Source organism: Oculina patagonica, chromosome 4 (genome assembly GCF_052425735.1).
Source record: "Oculina patagonica isolate OP01 chromosome 4, crgOcupat, whole genome shotgun sequence".
Classification (NCBI taxonomy): Eukaryota; Metazoa; Cnidaria; class Anthozoa; order Scleractinia; family Oculinidae; genus Oculina; species Oculina patagonica.
This window is the reverse complement of record NC_135761.1, coordinates 60,943,028-60,966,702: the sequence shown is the minus strand read 5'-3', so window position 1 is coordinate 60,966,702 and position 23,675 is coordinate 60,943,028. Positions and strand designations below refer to the sequence as shown.

General features: G+C 37.4%; 2 protein-coding genes across 2 annotated transcripts; one reads left to right on the top strand and one right to left on the bottom strand.

Moving 5' to 3' along the window:
* On the bottom strand, positions 1–3,160 carry LOC144648929 (uncharacterized). The gene is made up of 3 exons (XM_078508379.1): positions 2,946–3,160; positions 1,793–1,931; positions 1–128 (listed from the first exon to the last, which is right to left on the bottom strand). The coding sequence occupies exons 1-3, from the start codon at positions 3,048–3,050 to the stop codon at positions 40–42; spliced, it is 333 nt and encodes a 110-aa protein (XP_078364505.1). The 5' UTR covers positions 3,051–3,160; the 3' UTR covers positions 1–39.
* Positions 3,161–11,429: 8,269 nt separating this feature from the next.
* Positions 11,430–22,688, top strand: LOC144647797 (vacuolar protein sorting-associated protein 26B-like). The gene is made up of 10 exons (XM_078507502.1): positions 11,430–11,606; positions 11,690–11,833; positions 12,928–13,003; positions 15,116–15,272; positions 16,560–16,661; positions 17,710–17,772; positions 18,146–18,252; positions 20,132–20,200; positions 20,453–20,595; positions 22,308–22,688. The coding sequence occupies exons 1-10, from the start codon at positions 11,604–11,606 to the stop codon at positions 22,413–22,415; spliced, it is 972 nt and encodes a 323-aa protein (XP_078363628.1). The 5' UTR covers positions 11,430–11,603; the 3' UTR covers positions 22,416–22,688.
* The last annotated feature ends 987 nt before the right edge of the window (positions 22,689–23,675 follow it).

Below are 23,675 nucleotides of genomic sequence, written 5' to 3'. Positions count from 1 at the left end.
TTGTCTTTTAAACCCTTCGTTTATTGTTTTAAACCATGATTAGTTTGTCATAAGTAACATGATTTTCCAGTTTCTAAGTTTCCCCTTTGTTCTGGATACTTGGCTTTCTTTGAACAACCTTGTTGAATCTGCAAAAGAAAAAATAATTAAGCTGTTTTCTTGCAGTATCTCCTTAACATGCTTTGAACACTTACCGTTACTTTAACGTTATCCACCACTTGCTTGGCAACTTGACATATCGAGAAACCCTTTTCCCACCGAGCAATTTCAAACCATTTAATAAACGTTAAATTAAGATTTAATCTTCCTGAAGCTTGCGGAAGATTTCTGGGGAAGATCTGACATTCTTTTTGACTTAATATCGACAACGTTTTGCTCATTCAGCAATGAATTATCACAAACTTGTCAACAATGCAAGCGTGACGTCATTCGATGTCTTCCCATAAAGGGATTTCTTAATTTTTAATTATGGTGAACTTTCCTTTAAGAACTATCATTCTCATTGTGTTCATTGGTTCGTCGTCACTTTCAAGTTAAGATACGATTTTTCTTAATGATAGAAAACCTTGTAATCCACTCTACTTTAAATAATTAACAGTTATTGGACGAGGTTGAGCAAAATATCGTGATTTGTCAGTGGCGAGCAGATCAATTATTTGCCGAAGCCGAAGGCTGAGGCAAATATTAATTGAACTGCAAGACACTGACAAATCACGATATTTTGCGAGAACCGAGTTCAATAACTGTTTTATCATTCGATCACTGAATTTGTTTCGCACAAAGTACCTTTGGAAACTGCGTGGAAATTGCACTATTTCTTGCTGAATTAATACAGACGAAAGCGTAACTTCGCCTTCGATAATACGAGCTGGTCTTCATCCAATTCTCTTTCTTTCAGATAGTGCCAAAATACAATGAGAGGAAATTCCATTGCCTTCTTTGTAGCTCGCTGTTTTTTTCGGGCCTAGAAGAAAAAATCTAACCGCTCTTCTTCATCTCTGGAAAACTAGCTGCCATTTTTTCTCGGAAGTGGACACAACTACGCATGAGCAGAATATTTTTTGTAACAAAATCACTGTCAGACGCTAATGTGCATGAGCAGACCATTATTTGTAGGCAGTTATTTGCAGATCACGTGGTGGGCTCTCGGCCAAGGAAAAGGAAGAAAAAATTGCATCGAATGATAATTAACGTTAGTTGTAATTAAGGACAAAGATATTATTATTTAGCAACTGCTGTTGCAGTGAAATTGTGGAAGAAAATGCTCAGAAATTTTACTTTTATAGACTTTTTAGCACAATTTCACTTACGACCAAATGAAAAAAAAAGAACTTTCGTTTTTGAACAAATCATGGGCGATTTCTGGATACATTTCGAGAAACTTGCGGGCTGCTCTTCTTCATTACACAAGTCAGCATATGCGTCTTAAAGAACTTGAATAACTGAACTTTTTCAAGGCATGATCATGTCATGTGACTAAGGAACTAAGTCAGGATTTTCGAACAGCCGCCATATGGGATTCGCCACTTTGGATTTGATTTATCGATCAGATAACACTGACGAGTCGCACCAAAACTGCCTCGTTACATGCTTTAAAATTATTTCAGAGAAAGTCACAAAGTTTTGTGAAATTTGCTTAAATATAAAAGAAGCAATCAACACTTTAGTACGCGCAGACGGATTCAGGTCCACTCTCCACCCCTCCCCTTCCCCCTGTGCTACCATTTCTCTCCCGGTCCGAATACAGTTAAATTCTGGCTATAGCATTTGTTATCTAAAGAAGGAATCTCACCAGTAACAGACGCCACACGTTTTAGGACAATAAAAGAGATTGCCAAGCTGTGTATGTGGGCCTGGGCCGCAATCTCCGCGTTCCTTAAATTGAGCACAACTTCCAGGGTCATAATCTTCACACCAGCAAGGATTACTGTCTATTAAAATAAATGAACAAAAAACAAACAACGAAATGAAAACATAGATCAATAAACAAATAAATTATGTTTAGGACTTGCGAATGTGGGACGACTTCTTGGTTCACTGCTCTAATGAGTAAACGCATGCATTTTTAAACAACTCAGTATGTGCGTTTCTTATTTTCGTGATAAAAATCAAGAAAGAGATATTCTGATAGTTTCACGTGACACATCTTTCGTCGCGTCTCTCCTACCAAAAATATTTCCGCCGAGCATCCCCATTTGCTTCATTTTGGAGATCACACGGGGCAAGGGGGGGGGGGGGGGGGGACTTATCCTGTTCTTAAGTGGTGCTCCCTGTGCAACGATTACAACTATTGATCGCAATTCTAGGAGCCTTAATAGTCAATTTCTTTCTTCTTGCAGTATTATTAATCAATTTGTCAAGCAGACAGATTTACAAACACTAACAAGTGATTATATCCTGCTGTACCAGCAAAATCTCCGAACTAAAGATGCATATGGTGGCCGGCTGTACATTTTACCACAATACCTTGCGAACCTAACAAATCCAATATCAACATAGAAAGCCATTTTTTCGGAACTTTTCCCTAAACTAACAACATTGCGTATGTCAGTTTTGGAACTTTTAGAACTAACATGTTCGTTTTTATAAGCCTTTTTAGTTTTTTTTTTCATGCGCGAAGAATTAGAGGTAAATGTACCAGTCGCTATCTTTTTGCCTACGATGGATTGGATTGAATTCATGTTATTGGTGCATCAGCACCAAGATTTTTTACATAAGAGCCTTCGAAACCTTCAATTATTTTAAGAGCACATTTTTTTCCATCTTTTTAAAGATCCTCTTATTATGTTCTACAAAGGCAGTAATTCTTTTGAAGACATGCTCCCGAAAAAAACAGCAAAAATAGCAAGGTGAGGTACAGATAATTTGGCTGCATGGGTGGATTATAATAAAACGAGACAAGCAATTTTAATTTTAAAATAAACTAACAATACACACAAACTTACCACAAAGTCCGCAAGTGGCTGGACAATGCCGATACATGAAATATGAATGATCGCCCAGGTGGCACAAATGTTGGTTGTGTGCACAATAACCCTCGTCCTGATCATGGCACCAACATCCTAGTAATTTTAAGTCATATTTCAGTTTTCTCTTATTTCTCAAACGCTCAGCGTTTGAGAAATAAGAGAGTTTATTTCCAGATTGGACTTAAGCTTCTCTGCAAGCGTAAAAACAAAGCAAACAAGCAATTTTATTTGAAAGCTTATTGAAATCCAGCCGTTTACGAGGCAAAACAACAATACAAGAGGCAGCTAGCTGTGTCTTGTCCCTTTACTCCTTTAGTCCTTTGTTGCAAGGAAATCACTGAAATTAACAAATCATACCTGTACCTGTTGAAAAGAAAAAAAAAGCAACGAATTAAATTAGCAACCTGCACAAATGAGACCTGTAATGAATTAAAGCTATTCCAGATCGGGAAGGAGGTGGTAGGGCCGAGTGATTGACTCCCTGGACTTTACATTAACTTCAATAAATTTTTCTATGCTTAAATACCACCAAAGCTTTTGAAAAAAAGGAAGTTTTGAATATATTATCTTGAAATGATATAAATGATATATTTTACGAAACTTGATGACCTGATTCTATGACAACCACATCATATATTTTGACAGGCACTTTTATCACAGTTTTAAAATTTTGTGCATGCTTATTAATGAAAATAGTTCACCTCGTATCAGTGACTTTTATATTTTTAGAACATTTTATTGTCCTTATATTGGTTTTGATTCGTTGATGGTTTTCTGACGTCAAGGAAAAATCAAGCAATCCAAGATTGCGAAACGAAGATGGTGGTTGCTGAAAACGATTTTTAAACGTTGGATAAACCATCTAAATTATAACTTGTGAGTAATGTAACGGGGAGCGAGAGAGATCGTAGCACAAATCCTCACTTACCCCCCCCCCCCCCCCCACTCCCCCCCCCCCCTTCTGAAAAGGCCGTAACAGCGAGTTTTTAGCGAGTCCCTATAAATCTTTTGGAAGACACAACTCGGTAATTTTTCAGAGTTCATTACTAGACCGTACATAAAGACCTAGAAAAAGGTGTACTTACAATATCCAATGCCACACATAAGCATCAACAGGAAAACTCCACACTTGACATACATACCTGTCGAGGGAATATTCATAAACATTTATTAATAAATTGACTTTACTTTTAGTTTCAGTTGGAACTCAAAGCTACAGAACGGGTTAATGGCAAAGAAGCAAACACGAATTGTTAAACCACAGATTTACTCGGGCAACCTGTGTACAGAACAGTCTTCACACGAAAGCCAAAAAAACTCAATCACACGAGCCCAACAATACCCCACAAAATTAAAGCACTATACAAACTTCCATACTTAAAAACAACGTTCCTAGCAAGATGAAATGTATTTTATTAATAACGGTTGCAGGAATGGCACCGGCTTTGCATTAGAATGGTCAAGTCAGGACCCCTTATCTGGATCTTCTAGATGAAGACGCAATAAAATAAAAACATTGTCTTGTTATGAATATAAACAGCAGTCACAAGGACAGAGTATAGTAGAACCCATATGCGAAATGTTAGAGAAACTACGAGTTAATGGGAAAGGTAAAAAAACTCGGTGTTTCTTAACAGATGAAATCGAAATAAAACTACTATAATACTTACTTTCAAGAGAAGTGGTTTCTTCAACAGTCAACTTCACCAAACTGATCTGCAACCTGTAACGTTCTTCTGGGCAATGATGTTTGCGAGTAAAACTGTGCCATTTTTATGTTCTAAGTCTCCATGGAAGTTCTGCTTCTTAGAAGAACTTACCTTTTCTTGCCTACAGGCAGACGCCGAGCGCGATGACCAATTTGGATACGTAATTAAACCTTCTGTTTTGCCAGAACTTCTGCTCACTTTTTTGTCTTCTCTGCATATGATTTGCATGGTTAAATCAATTCCCAACTGCTTATAATGTTCTTTTGCTAAAGTCAGAACGAAATAATAGCAACAAAATTACATTTGTCTCACGACGTAGTGTCACTTGTGAATTAATGACCATACTCATAAATACCTTCGGGCAGTTTATATCAATGAGTATTCAATAAGTTTTTTCCTCATCTATTAGCAAATGACATTCGCGTGATATTTGCTCTGTTTAAGAATTCTCCGTTTATGTGCGACATTTTTTTGTACTCACGTATGTCACACTGGACCGAAGCATCATGCGGTATGAAACATAACAACACCTCTGAAACGAATAAACATTCCTTTTTAAAAAACGACCAGGCATTTTGCATCACATGACGAAACGATATGATATTAGCCTAAATTCTAAAATGCTGATTTATTTGACTTGCCAATTGATGGTGTAGACAAGAATAATAATATAGTTTAGCAAAATCCTAAAAATGTATCCATAACTATTAAAATTCTTTTATTTTCACTCGTCTTTTAACGAGTGTGCAGTCAGTGATTTTTAAATACCTTATTGATATTTACCATCGAGCAATTCTTCTTCATTGTCAATGCGTTATTTGTTCATTTGTTGTTAAACGTAAAGTAGTGTGAATTTTGTTTCCTGTGTATTTCTGGTTGATGCATGACAACTTATAGCTTGCTTATCTTATGCTCATATTAGATTAAGGCGGGACGTTATGTTCTTCTGAGCAATGGAATTTGCGAGGAAAACTGTCCCATTTTTGTCAAGTCTCCACGGAAGCTCTACTTCTTGGCAGAACTTGCCGTTTTCTGCCTACTTGTTTTGGCCAATTTGAAGATCCGCTGACGCCGAGCACGACGACCAATTTGGATACGTAATTAAACCTTCTGTTTTGCCAGAACTTCTGCCCACTTCATTGTCTTCTCTGCATATGACTTGCATGGATAAATCAATTCCCAACTGCTTATAATGTTCTTTTGCTAAAGTCAGAACGTTATAATAGCAACAAAATTACTCTTTCTAATAACCAAGGATTTTCAACAAATGTTCAATAAATAATGCCAGCTTCAATTCTAAAATGCTGATTTTTTTTTTCTTTTCTTGCAGTTCTTCAAATTCCAGCTATAAACGGAGCATTGGGCCGTACTTGGCTCGAAACTTCTGCTCATTTCATTCACATGAGCGTGCACTTAATAATTTATGACCATACTCATAAATACCTTCGGGCAGTTTATATCAATGAGTATTCAATAAGTTTTTTCCTCATCTATTAGCAAATGACATTCGCGTGATATTTGCTCTGTTTAAGAATTCTCCGTTTATGTGCGACATTTTTTTGTACTCACGTATGTCACACTGGACCGAAGCATCATGCGGTATGAAACATAACAACACCTCTGGAACGAATAAACATTCCTTTTTAAAAAACGACCAGGCATTTTGCATCACATGATGAAACGATATGATATTAGCCTAAATTCTAAAATGCTGATTTATTTGACTTGCCAATTGATGGTGTAGACAAGAATAGTAATATAGTTTAGCAAAATCCTAAAAATGTATCCATAACTATTAAAATTCTTTTATTTTCACTCGTCTTTTAACGAGTGTGCAGTCAGTGATTTTTTTAATACCTTATTGATATTTACCATCGAGCAATTCTTCTTCATTGTCAATGCGTTATTTGTTCATTTGTTGTTAAACGTAAAGTAGTGTGAATTTTGTTTCCTGTGTATTTCTGGTTGATGCATGACAACTTATAGCTTGCTTATCTTATGCTCATATTAGATTAAGGCGGGACGTTATGTTCTTCTGGGCAATGGAATTTGCGAGGAAAACTGTCCCATTTTTGTCAAGTCTCCACGGAAACTCTACTTCTTGGCAGAACTTGCCGTTTTCTGCCTACTTGTTTTGGCCAATTTGAAGATCCGCTGACGCCGAGCACGACGACCAATTTGGATACGTAATTAAACCTTCTGTTTTGCCAGAACTTCTGCCCACTTCATTGTCTTCTCTGCATATGATTTGCATAGATAAATCAATTCCCAACTGCTTATAATGTTCTTTTGCTAAAGTCAGAACGAAATAATAGCAACAAAATTACTTTTTCTAATAACCAAGGATTTTCAACAAATGTTCAATGAATAATGCCAGCTTCAATTTTAAAATGCTGATTTTTTTTTCTTTTCTTGCAGTTCTTCAAATTCCAGCTATAAACGGAGCATTGGGCCGTACTTAGCTCGAAACTTCTGCTCATTTCATTCACATGAGCGTGCACTTAATAATTTATGACCATACTCATAAATACCTTCGGGCAGTTTATATCAATGAGTATTCAATAAGTTTTTTCCTCATCTATTAGCAAATGACATTCGCGTGATATTTGCTCAGTTTAAGAATTCTCCGTTTATGTGCGACATTTTTTTGTACTCACGTATGTCACACTGGACCGAAGCATCATGCGGTATGAAACATAACAACACCTCTGGAACGAATAAACATTCCTTTTTAAAAAACGACCAGGCATTTTGCATCACATGATGAAACGATATGATATTAGCCTAAATTCTAAAATGCTGATTTATTTGACTTGCCAATTGATGGTGTAGACAAGAATAGTAATATAGTTTAGCAAAATCCTAAAAATGTATCCATAACTATTAAAATTCTTTTATTTTCACTCGTCTTTTAACGAGTGTGCAGTCAGTGATTTTTTTAATACCTTATTGATATTTACCATCGAGCAATTCTTCTTCATTGTCAATGCGTTATTTGTTCATTTGTTGTTAAACGTAAAGTAGTGTGAATTTTGTTTCCTGTGTATTTCTGGTTGATGCATGACAACTTATAGCTTGCTTATCTTATGCTCATATTAGATTAAGGCGGGACGTTATGTTCTTCTGGGCAATGGAATTTGCGAGGAAAACTGTCCCATTTTTGTCAAGTCTCCACGGAAACTCTACTTCTTGGCAGAACTTGCCGTTTTCTGCCTACTTGTTTTGGCCAATTTGAAGATCCGCTGACGCCGAGCACGACGACCAATTTGGATACGTAATTAAACCTTCTGTTTTGCCAGAACTTCTGCCCACTTCATTGTCTTCTCTGCATATGATTTGCATAGATAAATCAATTCCCAACTGCTTATAATGTTCTTTTGCTAAAGTCAGAACGAAATAATAGCAACAAAATTACTTTTTCTAATAACCAAGGATTTTCAACAAATGTTCAATGAATAATGCCAGCTTCAATTTTAAAATGCTGATTTTTTTTCTTTTCTTGCAGTTCTTCAAATTCCAGCTATAAACGGAGCATTGGGCCGTACTTAGCTCGAAACTTCTGCTCATTTCATTCACATGAGCGTGCACTTAATAATTTATGACCATACTCATAAATACCTTCGGGCAGTTTATATCAATGAGTATTCAATAAGTTTTTTCCTCATCTATTAGCAAATGACATTCGCGTGATATTTGCTCAGTTTAAGAATTCTCCGTTTATGTGCGACATTTTTTTGTACTCACGTATGTCACACTGGACCGAAGCATCATGCGGTATGAAACATAACAACACCTCTGGAACGAATAAACATTCCTTTTTAAAAAACGACCAGGCATTTTGCATCACATGATGAAACGATATGATATTAGCCTAAATTCTAAAATGCTGATTTATTTGACTTGCCAATTGATGGTGTAGACAAGAATAGTAATATAGTTTAGCAAAATCCTAAAAATGTATCCATAACTATTAAAATTCTTTTATTTTCACTCGTCTTTTAACGAGTGTGCAGTCAGTGATTTTTTTAATACCTTATTGATATTTACCATCGAGCAATTCTTCTTCATTGTCAATGCGTTATTTGTTCATTTGTTGTTAAACGTAAAGTAGTGTGAATTTTGTTTCCTGTGTATTTCTGGTTGATGCATGACAACTTATAGCTTGCTTATCTTATGCTCATATTAGATTAAGGCGGGACGTTATGTTCTTCTGGGCAATGGAATTTGCGAGGAAAACTGTCCCATTTTTGTCAAGTCTCCACGGAAGCTCTACTTCTTGGCAGAACTTGCCGTTTTCTGCCTACTTGTTTTGGCCAATTTGAAGATCCGCTGACGCCGAGCACGACGACCAATTTGGATACGTAATTAAACCTTCTGTTTGCCAGAACTTCTGCCCACTTCATTGTCTTCTCTGCATACGATTTGCATGGATAAATCAATTCCCAACTGCTTATAATGTTCTTTTGCTAAAGTCAGAACGTTATAATAGCAACAAATTACTTTTTCTAATAACCAAGGATTTTCAACAAATGTTCAATGAATAATGCCAGCTTCAATTCTAAAATGCTGATCTTGTTTTCTTTTCTTGCAGTTCTTCAAATTCCAGCTATAAACGGAGCATTGGGCCGTACTTAGCTCGAAAATTCTGCTCATTTCATTTACATGAGCGTGCACTTAATAATTTATGACCATACTCATAAATACCTTCGGGCAGTTTATATCAATGAGTATTCAATTAGTTTTTTCCTCATCTATTAGCAAATGACATTCGCGTGATATTTTCTCTGTTTAAGAATTCTCCGTTTATGCGCGACATTTTTTGTACTCACGTATGTCACACTGGACCGAAGCATCATGCGGTATGAAACATAACAACACCTCTGAAACGAATAAACAATTCCTTTTTAAAAAACGACCAGGCATTTTGCATCACATGATGAAACGATATGATATTAGCCTAATTCTAAAATGTTGATTTATTTGACTTGCCAATTGATGGTGTAGACAAGAATAATAATATAGTTTAGCAAAATCCTAAAAATGTATCCATAACTGTTAAAATGCTTTTATTTTCACTCGTCTTTTAATGAGTGTGCAGTCGGTGATTATTTTAATACTTTATTGATATTTACCATCGAGCAATTTTTCTTCATTGTCAATGCGTTATTTGTACATTTATTGTCAAACGTAAACTCGTGTGAATTTTGTTTCCTGTGTATTTCTGGTTGATGCATGACAACTTGTAGCTAGTATAGCTTATAGCTAGCTTATCTTGAACTAACTCTTGCACAATTTTCTTTAATACAGTAGCAAACGCCAATAAGCATTGTTTTTAGATCATTTTCTAAATCATGCGCAGGTACGAATTATTTATACCAAGATATTTCTTGGGAATACACTGATAGATCGTTTGTTGCAGTAGATAGCTAATCTGTACTGAGTATATTCAAAGCTTGGAAACAAAGTGTCAGTGGCTGATGTTTTAACAACTCATAAAAACACAGGTCAGCACAGCCAAAATTGACGTTTTAGTGCCTCTTCAGATGAGTTCAATGAGCGGGCTGGCTCGATTAGTTTTGTATTTTGTTAAAATGCTGGCTGGCGAGATTTCGGCTGGTAGGCGACATTTCGGCACAAATCACCACCAGATCTCGGCAATACGGGAACAGAGCTACGTATCATCATCGATGAAACATTTGGACAAGAACGCGTAACAATTGAGACGAAAATTGTTCAACACCTTCGACAAGGGTGGACAAAATAACAATGTCCAAATAAACATTTGGTGTCGGACTTAACGGTCTTCAAGTGAAAAAATCGAATCGAGCAGTAGCTTCTGCTCATAACTAAGACAATTTAGTATTAAAACGGTAGGTTCTGCCGAGATGCAGAGTTTCCATGGGCGGATAACAGTGGCCGCCATTGGGTGGCCATTATGCAATATCTGATTTGTTATCACACAGCGTCCATTCATATGAGCACGGACAACCGCGTGATCATCGTCTTATTCCTTTTCTCTTGGGATTAGGTGGGCCGTTATGTTCTTCTGGGCAATGATGTTTACGAGGCAAAACTGTCCAAAAGTAATTTTCTAAGTCTCCATGGAAGCTCTACTTCTTGGCAGAACTGCCGTTTTCTGCCTTAGGGTTATCTATCGGTACATTCAGGAAAGTCTCGAGCTACTCTCGGGTGTTGCTACTTCCTGTGTACTTTATATAAGCCAATTGAGGAATCAGCTGTATTTGCAGTCTTATTGTACATTCCTTTCCAGCTATATTCCAGGAAAATTGCAAACAATCAAAATACTCTTTTTCATAATAGGACAGCTTGCCACAGAATAAACCTTTGGCTTTTTAATGTTAAGGCGGGACAAAATTTGAATTTTACTGAATTGTTGAGAGGTTTTAAGAAGGGGTAAAAGAAAGAAAATTATTTTTGGAAGTGGTGTCCATCTACTATAAATTTTTAACTTTAAATTCGAATTTTAAAACTACATCAAATCGTCAATATTTCTTATTTCTCTAAATTTTTTACAAATTCTTTTTATTTGAGAAAAACTATTTCCTCCCAAACATCCCCAACAATCCCCCAAAAATTTACTAAACACCCCCAAACATAGCTTTATGGGATGAGCATAGGTTTTTTGCTTGAGACGCGAACGATATATTTCCGGTTAACCCATCATAAGCGGCGAAACAAAGGCCCTCACGTTTAGTCCCGCCTTGATCAGGCTGTATTATAAATTTTCTCTCTCGAAATAAGCCTGGTATGCCTGTGGACAGTGTGTCAAAGAGTTGTCCCTACCTACCCTCGCTCGGTCAATAATTTGGGCTCACTTGAATCACGCGCCCCCTGCGTCAGAGCGAGGCTAATCAGGAGGAAGAAGGCCATCTTGGATATCATCTTTGGCACTTACACTTTTAGGATGGTATGTATCGCAAATTAGAGCTGGATTTTGCACCAGCGTCTCTCGGATTGATTAACAATACAATCTCCGCTCTTTTCTCGTAGAGCTTCTTCGGATTTGGCCAGTCTGCTGAAGTCGAAATCGAGCTCGCTAACTCGGCGAACCGCAAGCAGGTTGACGTGAAAAACGAGGATGGCAAAAAGGAGAAGTTGTATTTGTACTACGACGGGGAAACCGTAGCTGGGAAGGTATGAGCGTTAACTGGTCTCTTAATTTACCCATTTTACTAATGTACATGTAGTTTTTAATCGCATGCAAGAAATTGATGTGCATTAAGCTCGAGCCTCGCGGTTAACAACATTAACAAGATCAGTGCTTTAGGTCAATGGTCAGTCGATCTCGAGTCACAAGTATTAAAAGCTTATTAAATTCATTACTTACCAGGTTTATTGTTCCCGTTGCCTTGCGATCGCATTTCTAAACATAGCTTCAGTTCATTTATGTAGTCGATGAGCACTTTTGTCTTCGTGCACAAAACGATCTAATCATAACACTAGCTAGCTAATATAAATGTTGAAATGATCTTTGAGAGTTGAATTTTGTGCTTCGCGTCAAGCTATTTTAGCCGGTATTTTGTACAATTTAAGCTTTGTAGAATGTTTTGTGTTTTTATAAGTTGCTGTCAATGAAACAAAAGTGGTTTTTAATTTATAAAGGTTACAATGTCCCTTTGTTTATCAAGGTGTTGTGAGGGTGGGAAGGGGTATCTATAGACAAGTTATGGGGTACCTAGGGAAGGGGATAGGGGACATTGCACTTGTTCAAGTGATCCACCAACTGTATCTACAAACGTGCCAAGCTGGGGACCTAAACATCAGTTTTTTTTTGAAAAAAAGATAAAGGGCTGGTAGAGACATGTACCCTGTAGCAGACAAGATGCAAGGAAATAAATCTTATGTCAGTGACTATCAAGATTTCTACTACAAAGCAAAAGTAGAAAGAATGAATAAAATAGTGGAGATGTGCACTCTCAAACTACTGTACATGTGTGAATTTGCATACTGCCATAAGAAAAAGGTGACTTGCTCCAAACTAGGGTTCCACCAGTTTGTCTTGGGAAATTGACTGGTCTGTAAATTGCTAATCTATTATGTATTCATATTGACTGTTTGTGATGGAGTCTCAATCTTGTAAGAAGATCTGGTTTTCAGCACTGGCCATTGCACCTCGTGTTGTGTTCTTAGGCAAGACACTTCCCTGTTGCAAAGCCTGGTGATAGAGCCACTGTAACTTGATCGACTTTTTCATGTTTTATGTACATGTAATACTGCTTTTTAAACAGGTCAATGTGAACTTGAAAGTTCCTGGAAAGAAACTGGAGCATCACGGCATAAAAATAGAGTTTGTGGGACAAATAGGTGAGCATTTAATTGTTATTCAGATACCATTGATAATCTATGTGCAGTGTATGGTGATAGCAGCCATGTTGGTGGAACTGACAACATGGACAACATGGTGATGATGATGTCATATCAGTTGCAACTCAATGCTCTGATTGCCTTTATACATGTTCAGTGTAGGCAGTGTTCTTCTAAGTTTAGCTAATTTAGTTTTCATTTTAAAAATAATGAAATCTTGAGGGGGGGGGGGCATTGGTGTTTGCAGTATTGGCCAATTTCTCTTGCAGCATTTTTGTAATTTTAACCTTGTATTGCGGTATATATCCTTCAATCCTGCGGGATGCACTTTTCAATGTTCTGGTTCAGGCCTGTAACCAGGATTTTGTATGGGGGGAGCGTAGGAGCGACTCCAGCGCAAAATCTTCAGCGCCGCAGGCGCGAAAATGTAGGGGGGTGTGGGAGTATCCTCCCCCAGAAAATTTTGAAAAAAAAAGCTTATCTGAGACAGCATTTCGTGCGTTTTAAAGACAGTTTTTTAGAAAAAAGGCAGGTAAAAATGAAGGTAACAACGACAACAATTCTGGTACATTTTTACATTTAAATCGTATTTTTAGAAATAGAATCTTGAAAACGTAATTTACAATCCATTAGCTAACAATGACGCAGAACATAAAAGGAAAACAGGAAAAAGATCGGTTTCTTCATTTCAGTGTCAAATGGTAATTACATACGTAAATCAGCCAGAGTCGGTTTGTTGATATTTTAGCAGAGTGGCGATCTCCAACCTTCTTGGGTGCTTCCGAGCCTAACAAGTACCCAGTATACTCTCTGTTTAATGGAACTTCGAACGGTTCAACTATAAAGGACATTAGGTAGAATGTATTGTTGAAATTAACCTAGAATAAGACAATTTGGTCCAAAATATACTTGCACGAATCTGCAAATGGTGAACCTTCAGCCCAAAAGACCATATTAAATGTAAATAGTCGAAGTACAGAAATACCCCTTTCCCTTTGACCGTAACATTGTAACAACAGTACACGTAATTCAGTCTAAGGACTGCGAAGTATTATGGTTTTTAATAAACGATTCTTCTTCTTCTTCTTTATTTATTTTTTTATTATATTTTTCACAATGAGCGGACTCTCAAGGCTCTTGGGGGGGGGGGGGTGGGTGCGGACGCACCCATCGCACCCCCCTCCCTACGGGCCTGTGGTCAACTATAGTCCTTGATGTTTCCTGACCATGCTTGGGTTTCTTCCTGTTTCGGAAATGAGCTGAAACAGCTTTATTTAGTCACACAAGTTAATATATATATATATATGATTGCAAGTGGTTCTAGTAAATGTACAATTTGATTGTTTAATAACCACTTAAAAGTTGTGACATTGTTTTTATAGCCCTGCTGTTTGTTTTTGTCACTTTTCCCTTCATGACAACAATACCAACAGCTATGCAGGCTAACTATGACATTGTGAAGTTTTCCAATTTTTTCGCAGTACATTGCAGAATCTTGCTGATTTTTTTGTGGCATTGCATTGCTCAGACCCCCTCCCCACAACTTATCCCTCAATTTTACTCTGCTATTGCAACAGAAAACCCATTAGTTATTTTGTTGGCTAAGCCTTTGTTCAACCCTCCAAGTAAAGACCATTTTAGTTGCCATGGCAACTAACATTTTGGAGCTGGCAACTAAATTGAAACTGAAGTCGCCAGCCTGGCATCTAAAGTTGTGAAGAAGGATTAAAAGCATGAACTTAATTTAGTGTCTAAAATTTTTCATTGGCGACCAAACTTGAGCAGTTGGTGGCCAAATGGGCACTAAGGAAAAAAATAAACTTGGAGGGATGTTTGTTTCTGTGTAAAGGTGAAGTTTTGGTAACAGAGCCACAGAAATTGAACAACACTGCCAGCGACACTGTACATGTATGTACGTTTACTCTTTCTGCTGTTGTTAAAAAAATTTATGACACATATTTCGAAATTTATTCAAAGGGTTGCATTCCAGATGTTTCTACATTCAAGTATTCCATACTATCACTACATTGTACCTCACCTGTGGTATTTTTTTACAATAAATTTTTCAACAAATCTTCAAGCTGACAACTATTTGCTTGTTCAATTTTTCAGAACTTTTTTATGATCGTGGCAATCATCATGAATTTACTTCACTGGTGAGAGATTTAGCACGACCTGGAGAACTAACACAGAGTGCATCATATGATTTTGAGTTTGTGAATGTTGAGAAGCCTTATGAGACTTACACTGGAGCAAATGTTCGGTTAAGGTAGGTTTGTTTGGATAGAATAATACCGTAAAAACTCGTGTATAAGCCGCACTCGTAGATAAGCCGCACCCCCAAATTTCAAACATGATTTGGAAAAAAAAAATAAAACCTGGCGTAAAAATGCCCAGTTGATTGTGAAAAAATGCTGGATTATGAGGAAATTTCAACAATCAATAAAGCTAAATATGATTCCTTGAGCCTTTCCGATCGATGTGCAGGATGTACTATAAACACATAAACGGAAAACACTTCAGTCTTACCCAGAATTTTAGAACTTTATAGAATAAACATCGTTTCAACCAACATTTTTGATCTTTTTCTGCCATTCGTTGACAGGTATTTCTTCGTTCATCACTGTTTTTACATCAAATTTTGCACCTGATTTTGCGCTGTGTTCATGAAAGCGTTTGTAGCTTAGTAGCCAGGCACTAGTTTCCAGGCCCATCGCCAAAAGACACTTGGAACGCCTGGGGGTTTAAAATTATTCAAGGACAAATTTTCGTCGCTGTTTTGAGAGGAAAAACTTTTTCAAAATGATCAGTCTCCTTGTTATTTTTTTTTGTGAGGATAGTAAAGAGCTGCTTTGTCGCTTATATGGAGCAATTTTTCAGTTTTATGCGCAAAAATGCGCAGAAGATGCAGAGGATGCAGTGTGAGCGATTTATGCAGATATATGTGGACCCGCACGGCCGCACCACCGCTTCCTGTCAGATGCCCTGTAAAATTGCATGCAATGGTCTCGTAGATAAGCTGCACCCACGATTTTGAGCCCAAAATTTCGGCAAAAAAGTGCGGCTTATACACGAGTTTTTACGATATTTCTTTAGAGGGCTGTTGCATGCCTGTAGAATGTACATTGTACTTCAGTCTTAACACAAGAATTGAACTTGTATAACAACTTTGTGGTACCAGCGTCTTAAAAGCCCCAGCTGTGACCAGTGAAATTGCTGTCTTAAATAACATCTTGAAAGCCAAGTGGTTTAGGGCGCTGGCGTTGTAATCCAGAGATCCCTGTTTCGACCCCTCCACCCTGCCACTAGTTGGATTTGTTCTCAGTCGTCCCAAGTTTAAATCCTTTGTCACACTTTGTGTATAGCCAACTGGTCTGCCTCCTGCCAGTTGGAATTTTTATTCACTCCTAGTCCCTTTCTGCTACAAGAACCAGAGTTAAGTGCCAGCTCTGACAAACTTTCTGACTCCTATTTGATTGGAGTAGACTTCACCATTAAAAACCCTTTGTGGTCTACCATTTGCAGGGTGTAAGTTTGTTTGTTTATTGATTTTCAGATATTTTCTGCGAGTGTCGGTTATCAGACGAATCAGTGATATAAGTAAAGAGCTTGACCTGGCTGTCCACACATTGTCAAGCTTTCCTGAGATGAACAATAGGTATCAATAATCATAATTATACACATAATTAAAATTAAATTGCATGCATTTTACATGCGTGTAAGTGCTGCAATTTCCTGCAACCTTACTGTAAGCCTCCTATTGTTTAGTAGTTTGCTGGTACTGTCTGCTAAAAAAGAATTGTGATTTTTATCTGATGACTGTATGTTTTGTTTTGTGTTTCTTATTATTATCTTAAGAAATATACTGGTATGGCCAAACATTTTTGAAACCCCAAATTCCTTCTTATAATGTGCCCTATCCAGTATTAAGCCCACCCCCTCCCCCTGCCAAAAATACACCCCCTCCGCCTGCCCAAAAAGTTTTCTGAAGAAAGAAAAAGGAAGAATAAGAAAGCAAAAGAAAATTTTGGTAGATTAGAAGCATTTAAAGGGACAGTATTTTTTCTGATGAACATAATAATGTTTTACACCTGAAAAGATTAAAATGGATTAGTTTCCGAATGAAAAACATGAAAAACGGCCAGTTTTTTACACCCTCTTTCAGTGTTACGTGCATAGCTATCTTTCTACATCCATCTTTCGACATTGGCTTTTGACATGCTGTTTGAAATGAGCCAATCAAAACTGACGCATACCAGTGTTGGTTTCATGCAAATGAGCCAACAAATTTCAGAAGGTGATGCTTGTTGGCCGTGATTGGCAGATTTCGATCTGTCTTGTTTGTCAGTTTAGCACATCGAAAGATGGATGTCGATAGAAAGCCACTATGCACGTAACACTGAAAGCGGGTGTAAAGATAAACTGCCCACGACATAGCTACCTTGCAGTGCATGTGCCTACTGTGCGTTTGTTTTTTGTCTTAAATGTTTCTCCACTGTTTCAAACAATTGTAATTGCAATTTTGTGCAGTGCCTAGAAAAGTATCATTTCTGTTTATTTCTATATCAAACTTTTTCCAAATTCAGAAGTTACAATTCAGTTAAACTGTGTCACTTACAGACAGAAGCCTTTTTTTGATGAACATTTGCCAATTGCTTTGTGTGCCATTTGTCAAATGTTTAACTTTTTGTCTTTATGTTTTTCAGCATCAAAATGGAAGTTGGTATTGAAGACTGTTTGCACATAGAGTTTGAATACAACAAATCAAAGTATGTACCCTTATAATTTTAAGCCAGCAGTAAACTGAATACATGTCAGTGTACATAGCAACACTGTGCCATATTCAGAGTTTATGTAATGTAAAATAAAGCATATACCGGTAATTTGTAATTCACAGTTTACTCAATCCCATTCAAAATGCAAGTATTGTACCTGCATTATAATGCAGTAAAAGTTTTCTCTGCTGTTTATAAATAAACTAACTCTTCCGTGGGTGATGTTGGTTTTTATTCTTATCACTTTTCTTTTTGACAATGTATTGATGTTTTGAGGAGAAACCTGTATTTGATCGAAGGTTTGTGTAGTTCTCATGGTTGGAGTTTGCGTAACAGTTTTTTTTCCTTTTACATCTTTGTTCCCCAGGTATCACTTGAAAGATGTGATTGTGGGCAAGATTTACTTTCTTCTTGTGCGAATCAAGATTAAACACATGGAATTAGCAATTATCAAAAGAGAAACGACTGGCACAGGTCAGCAGCCGTAAAGGATAAAATAATATGTAATTTTTTAAGGTTGTTGAATGTACATGTAAGCAACACAAGAACGATCAAGATAGTGCCACTTTTACATGTACATGTATGTAAATTGATGCCCAAAACAGCCTGTTTTAAAAATCTCTTATTTCTGAAAAGTGGCTGTTCTTTGGGTGGCTGCATGGCTGCCTGGCTAAGGGGGAAAAATGTTAAAAAATTTGAAATAATTATTTCAACTTTATTTTAGCTAAAAAAAGTAACACTTTTTTCTCCTTACCCAGTATCCTTGTCGTTATTTTCTAGTTTAATGTGTTTCTTTTCATTTTTTTTTGGTGGATCAAGGTGGGTAGCTAGTCACCCAATCCACCCCTCTGGATCTGCCCCTGTTTTTGGGGGCAAACAAAGTGCATTATGGAAAATGTAAAAAGGGGCAAATCTTTTCTGTCAATAAAATCCCGGACAGACCCCTTTTTACTGAGAAAAAGAGGGTAAGCATGCTCTCGCAAACTTCCATTACAGACTCTCTGAGGATAAGTTATCGCTGAAAGCTACATGTACTTAATTAGAAATTTACCTGACAGATTTTAAAGGCAAAAGTGTAAAGACCAGTAATTTTTTGTCCATAATAATTTTATTTTTTTCTGAAGCGAATTAGCAAGAAACCTCAAATTTGTTTGTTATTCTTTGAAATATGAATCAAATATGGCTGATCCAAGGAGTCCAGTATCCTGTTGGGCAAAATAATTATTTTCAGTTTTGCCAGTCAGATTCGAACATTATTTTGCCTGCATCAGGTGTCAAGCTAGTGGACTGTTTTTTAATTCCTGATAGCACGTATTGAAATTGATACATACAGTTGACTCCCGATAACTCGAACCCTCGCTAACTCCAACCTCGCGCTAGCTCGAACCAAAATCGATTTACCCTGGATTTCCGTTATACATTTACTGTAATTTTACCCTCGGTAACTCGAACCCTCGATAACTCGAATCTCCTGCTAACTGGAACCAACTTTCGTTTCCCTTCAGGTCATTTTCTATATAATTTTACCCTCAATAACTCGAACCATGTCTGTCAATACATGACAAGTCAAAACAAACAGTGTGCTGTAGTCCAAAAGGTTGAAATTATTTTGAAATAAAAACATACACGAGTTAGAACGCCCCTCAAAACACGAACTGTGACGCGCCATTGACGTGCTACAGACGTTTAGTTCGTTTGTGGAGGCCCGGGTGTGGAGGTTGATACCGATTCTTCCAAATCCCACCTTAGAAAACTTTAAAGGATTATCGCCAGGGCGAATTAACTGACTTTTTCTCGAAAAGTAAATCGAATAAACTCTGTAGCAGTTAAGCCTATAGCATTAGCGTTGTTCTCTTTGAAACCTGCGAAGTTCGCAGCAATTAAATTTGCTTTTAGGTTTACGTTACGTTCTGATGTATACCTGACAACGATTTAGAAATATGTTGTTCTTTTCACTTTCGGCTTACCTATACACTAATTAAATTTGTTTATTTAAAATGTACACTGGTCTACACTGCTCTATGAATAGAAAATCAGTAAACACCCTTTTTTCCTTATTTCCGGTAATTTGTTTTCAATTCCCAATAACTCGAACTCCCGATAACTCGAACCATTTTCAATTTCCCTTGAAGGTTCGAGTTATCGGGAGTCAACTGTACTGTAGTAACTTCTCCACATGACTAGCTACATGTATGTTCTTCATTTGTTACCAGCGGCACCCACCTTTCATGTGAGTGGTCGTGGGTTCATACCCTGATCTGATCACCAACCAGACTGTGCATAAATACTGTCTTTTTTGAATAAATTATAAGAACTTTATTAACACTTCATACACTGTACACTTCTTTGCTAGGCCCTAATACTTACAATGAAAATGAAACAATTGCCAAGTATGAGATCATGGATGGAGCTCCAGTGAGAGGTTTGCTTATCCTACTTGTATATTTTTTAAAGAGGTAACCTATTATGGTTATTTTGTGTTATCATAGTGGTGTGCAATACTTGTCTGCACATTTTGAAAGACAACATGGTCTAATTCCAGAATTGATGACAATTCTGGAATTGGAAGGCCAAATAGATCATGTTGTCTTCCTATAAGTGCAGCCAAAATAATGTTGCCCACCACTAGCATTGCATTTATATAACATTTGGTGGCTGATACTTTCTTTTTCAGGAGAATCCATTCCCATCAGACTTTTCCTAGCTGGCTATGAGCTGACACCTACATTTAAAGATGTCAACAAGAAGTTTTCTGTGAGGTACTTCTTAAATCTTGTCCTGGTGGATGAGGAAGAGAGAAGATACTTTAAACAGCAGGTACATGATGTGAGGAGTCTAATTTGTGTCGAGTTCCTCTAGCACATTTAGAGCTTTAAAACAGAGTTGTCAAAGGTCTGGGCTTTTGACGAATCTTTCAAGGGAAATTATTCATGTTTGATTTTCAAACTTTGTGAACTCTTAAAATCATTTTTGCGACATGCTCTTAGCAGTTAGAGCCATGGTTTTACAACAACATGTATTGCACTAAATAACAGGACCCTACATGTATAAGCCCTAAAAGTGGCAATTGGTACTCATCATTAACTGGCCATGTCTTGCACCAAAAAAGGCTTGGAAAGATCTGCTTTTTGAAAGTATAATATTGTATATTTTCCCTACATATGTCATTAGTGTCCACTTCTTATCCTTGTGTGGTATGCAACATTTCTCACATCCACTCCACTGATACTAACATGTAGGTACCCCCTCCCCCCCCCCCTCATACTAACATGCGGGAAATTATGTGTGTTATTGGGGAATACTCTTCTGTCTCACTGGAAGTAATCTTGTTTTGCTTGTAATCTGTTTTGCATGTTAGGCTTCTTTTGTCTATGTTATGTGTCTTCATGGAAATAGCGTTGTGGAGAAAAGGTTGTTGCTTGAAATAGTCTTGATAAGAAAAGTTTTTGTGGGCATGTCAAATCAAGCAGTTCGTGATACTTTGCAAAATGTTTTGTTTGGAATAACATTAAAACAATGCCCTTCATTTGATTTATCGTTATTGGAAAATTGTTCTTGTGGGACTGCAGAAGAAACCAAATATGTCCAAAAATTCAAGGTTATCAGAACAAAAATAAATGATCATTAAATAGGAAATTGAAAAGAAAATAACTTCGAATATTAAAAAGAAGTAGATATATTTCCCTAGCCAATAAAATAAGGAATAATGTAATTTGATTCGTTTTTGTGCGTGCCTTGTGTGGTTGTGGGGCTGTCGTCCGCTCCCGCTGTGCGCTCGTGTCTGTTCATTCCTGTGGGGGGGTTGGGGTGGGGCACCTGACCTCCCCGTCGTGGGCCTCCGTTCTGGGTCTCCGGTTGTGTCCTGCTCTCCTGTGGTCTTCCGTTCCCCGCGCCTCCGGTCGCTCGCTGTCTGCGTGTGCGTGCTGCGCTTCCCCCGCATTGTGGACTGCGCTTCGTGGTCACTGCACGATTGCGTGACACCTGATCCGGCTCCGCGTGGTCTGTCGAGTGGTGGGAGTCTCGTGCAGTCTCGTCTTCAAGTCATCGAGCCGCGTCCAGTTTCAGTTTCGCATGGGACAGTTGGAACAAGTGTCGGTCGTTGCAGAGCGTGGACCTGGGAAAGTGCTGTGACAGTTTCGAGTATAGCAATCACGAACATATTACATCATATTATGTTCCATTGCATTTGCAAAAATATCGAGATTTTTTTTGCGTCTTTTTTCTTTTTGATGGTGCTTATTTAATGTTTTTTTCTGATTTAAAAGACTAGGTTAAGAGTGATGTAAATTTGTTATTCGATAATTGTTATTTAACTGTCACTTAATTGTAAATTTGACATCTGTTACTTTCTATTCCATATACATGTACCTATGTAATGTAAACTGTGCAGATATCAATAAGAAAAAAAAATAAAAATAAATGTTAGGCTTCTCTCTTTTTCTAGGTTGTCTGTGTTGTTGCAAATAGTCTTGAGGAGTAATGATTGCATGGCTTTTCCATCCACTGATATTGTTGCTTTTATCTTGTAGGAAATAGTCTTGTGGAGAAAAGGAGATGTGAAGAAGAAGCCCGGAATCCTAACAGAGAAACTAAAACACTCAAGAGAAGAGAGCACGCCTGAAGAACCTGAGGAGTAACAGCGCCATAATCAATGAATAGATATGAAAAATAGAATATAAAGACTATACGAGCCTGTGTCGCTAATGGTGCTCTATGCTAAACACTATGTACATGAAAAAAAAAAACCCTGCTTATCAAGATCTGGCGAGTGGTAGTCTCTGGAGGACTACCTTTAACAATCAAATGATTTTATATCGGATTTGTAATGAGAAAGAAAAAATATGAGAGCAAGAATTTCGGTTTTAATTTCCTTGTAGCACGGAAACAGTAAATAAACGCGAGTTTAGTAATCCGTTCTAGTCTTTTCCCACCACCCATGCTACAGCATCTTGTTTGTGTTTTTCTATTTTTGTATTCGGTTCGAGTATAGTAGTTTGCATTAGATATTTGAATTTACGAAACCGTAGTTTTGGTTCCAAGAACTGAACGGTGCTTCTCAGTTGCCTCTCTTTCGTTTACTAGCCCTAGGTCCTGCGCCACGTTTTATATTGTGCATAGTCAGTGCGCTTGATTTAAAACAAAACAACCAGAAAGGGGCTGGGGCCCGTTTCTCGTTGGTTCCAAAAAAAATTGCACCCGAAAAGCCATAGCAAAATCCCAAACCCTTATGATTACAGAGCTGTTTCATTGACATATTTTTACTTTTTACAGAGGGTTCCTTCATACGAAGTTTCAGGCCTATACACTTCTCTTTTTTTAAGATACAGATATTTAAAAATGGTTTTGCAGGCCTGAAAAGTTTCCGGGGCTTTCGAGAAATGGGCTCCAGGTTACTGACATTTGCATTTGGGGTTGCCGGTTGACTTGCCATTTATTTTTCTAACGGAAGAAAACTACTGTAGCTTGCGGTGCAAACAATCGGAGTTCTCTCTTTTAAGAGCTATATTCGGAGAGTTTGGAGAACTGAAAGACATTCGGAAATAATCGAATTTTTTTTATTTCGCCAAAACATTGCTTTAGGTGAACTTATTCGAGGAAAAATAGTTTTAAGTTTCAGCGTTTTATTTTACGGGCGAAATTTCAAAAGTTTGAAGTGTTTGAAATTTGGATGCAAATGGCCGTTTTCGCCGCTTTGAAGAATCAAATTTTCACACTTCTTTGTGAAAACATCGGAGGCGTTAAAACTATCCTATTAAAACGAAACTTGGCACAAATATTATATAACCCTTACACTTTAAAGTCGTGTAATAATTTTCTCAAATTGTTATTTGTAGCTTTTGAACTGGGCGTATTAATTCAGTCGCCATTTGTGTCTCACCGACGAAGGACAAAATAAG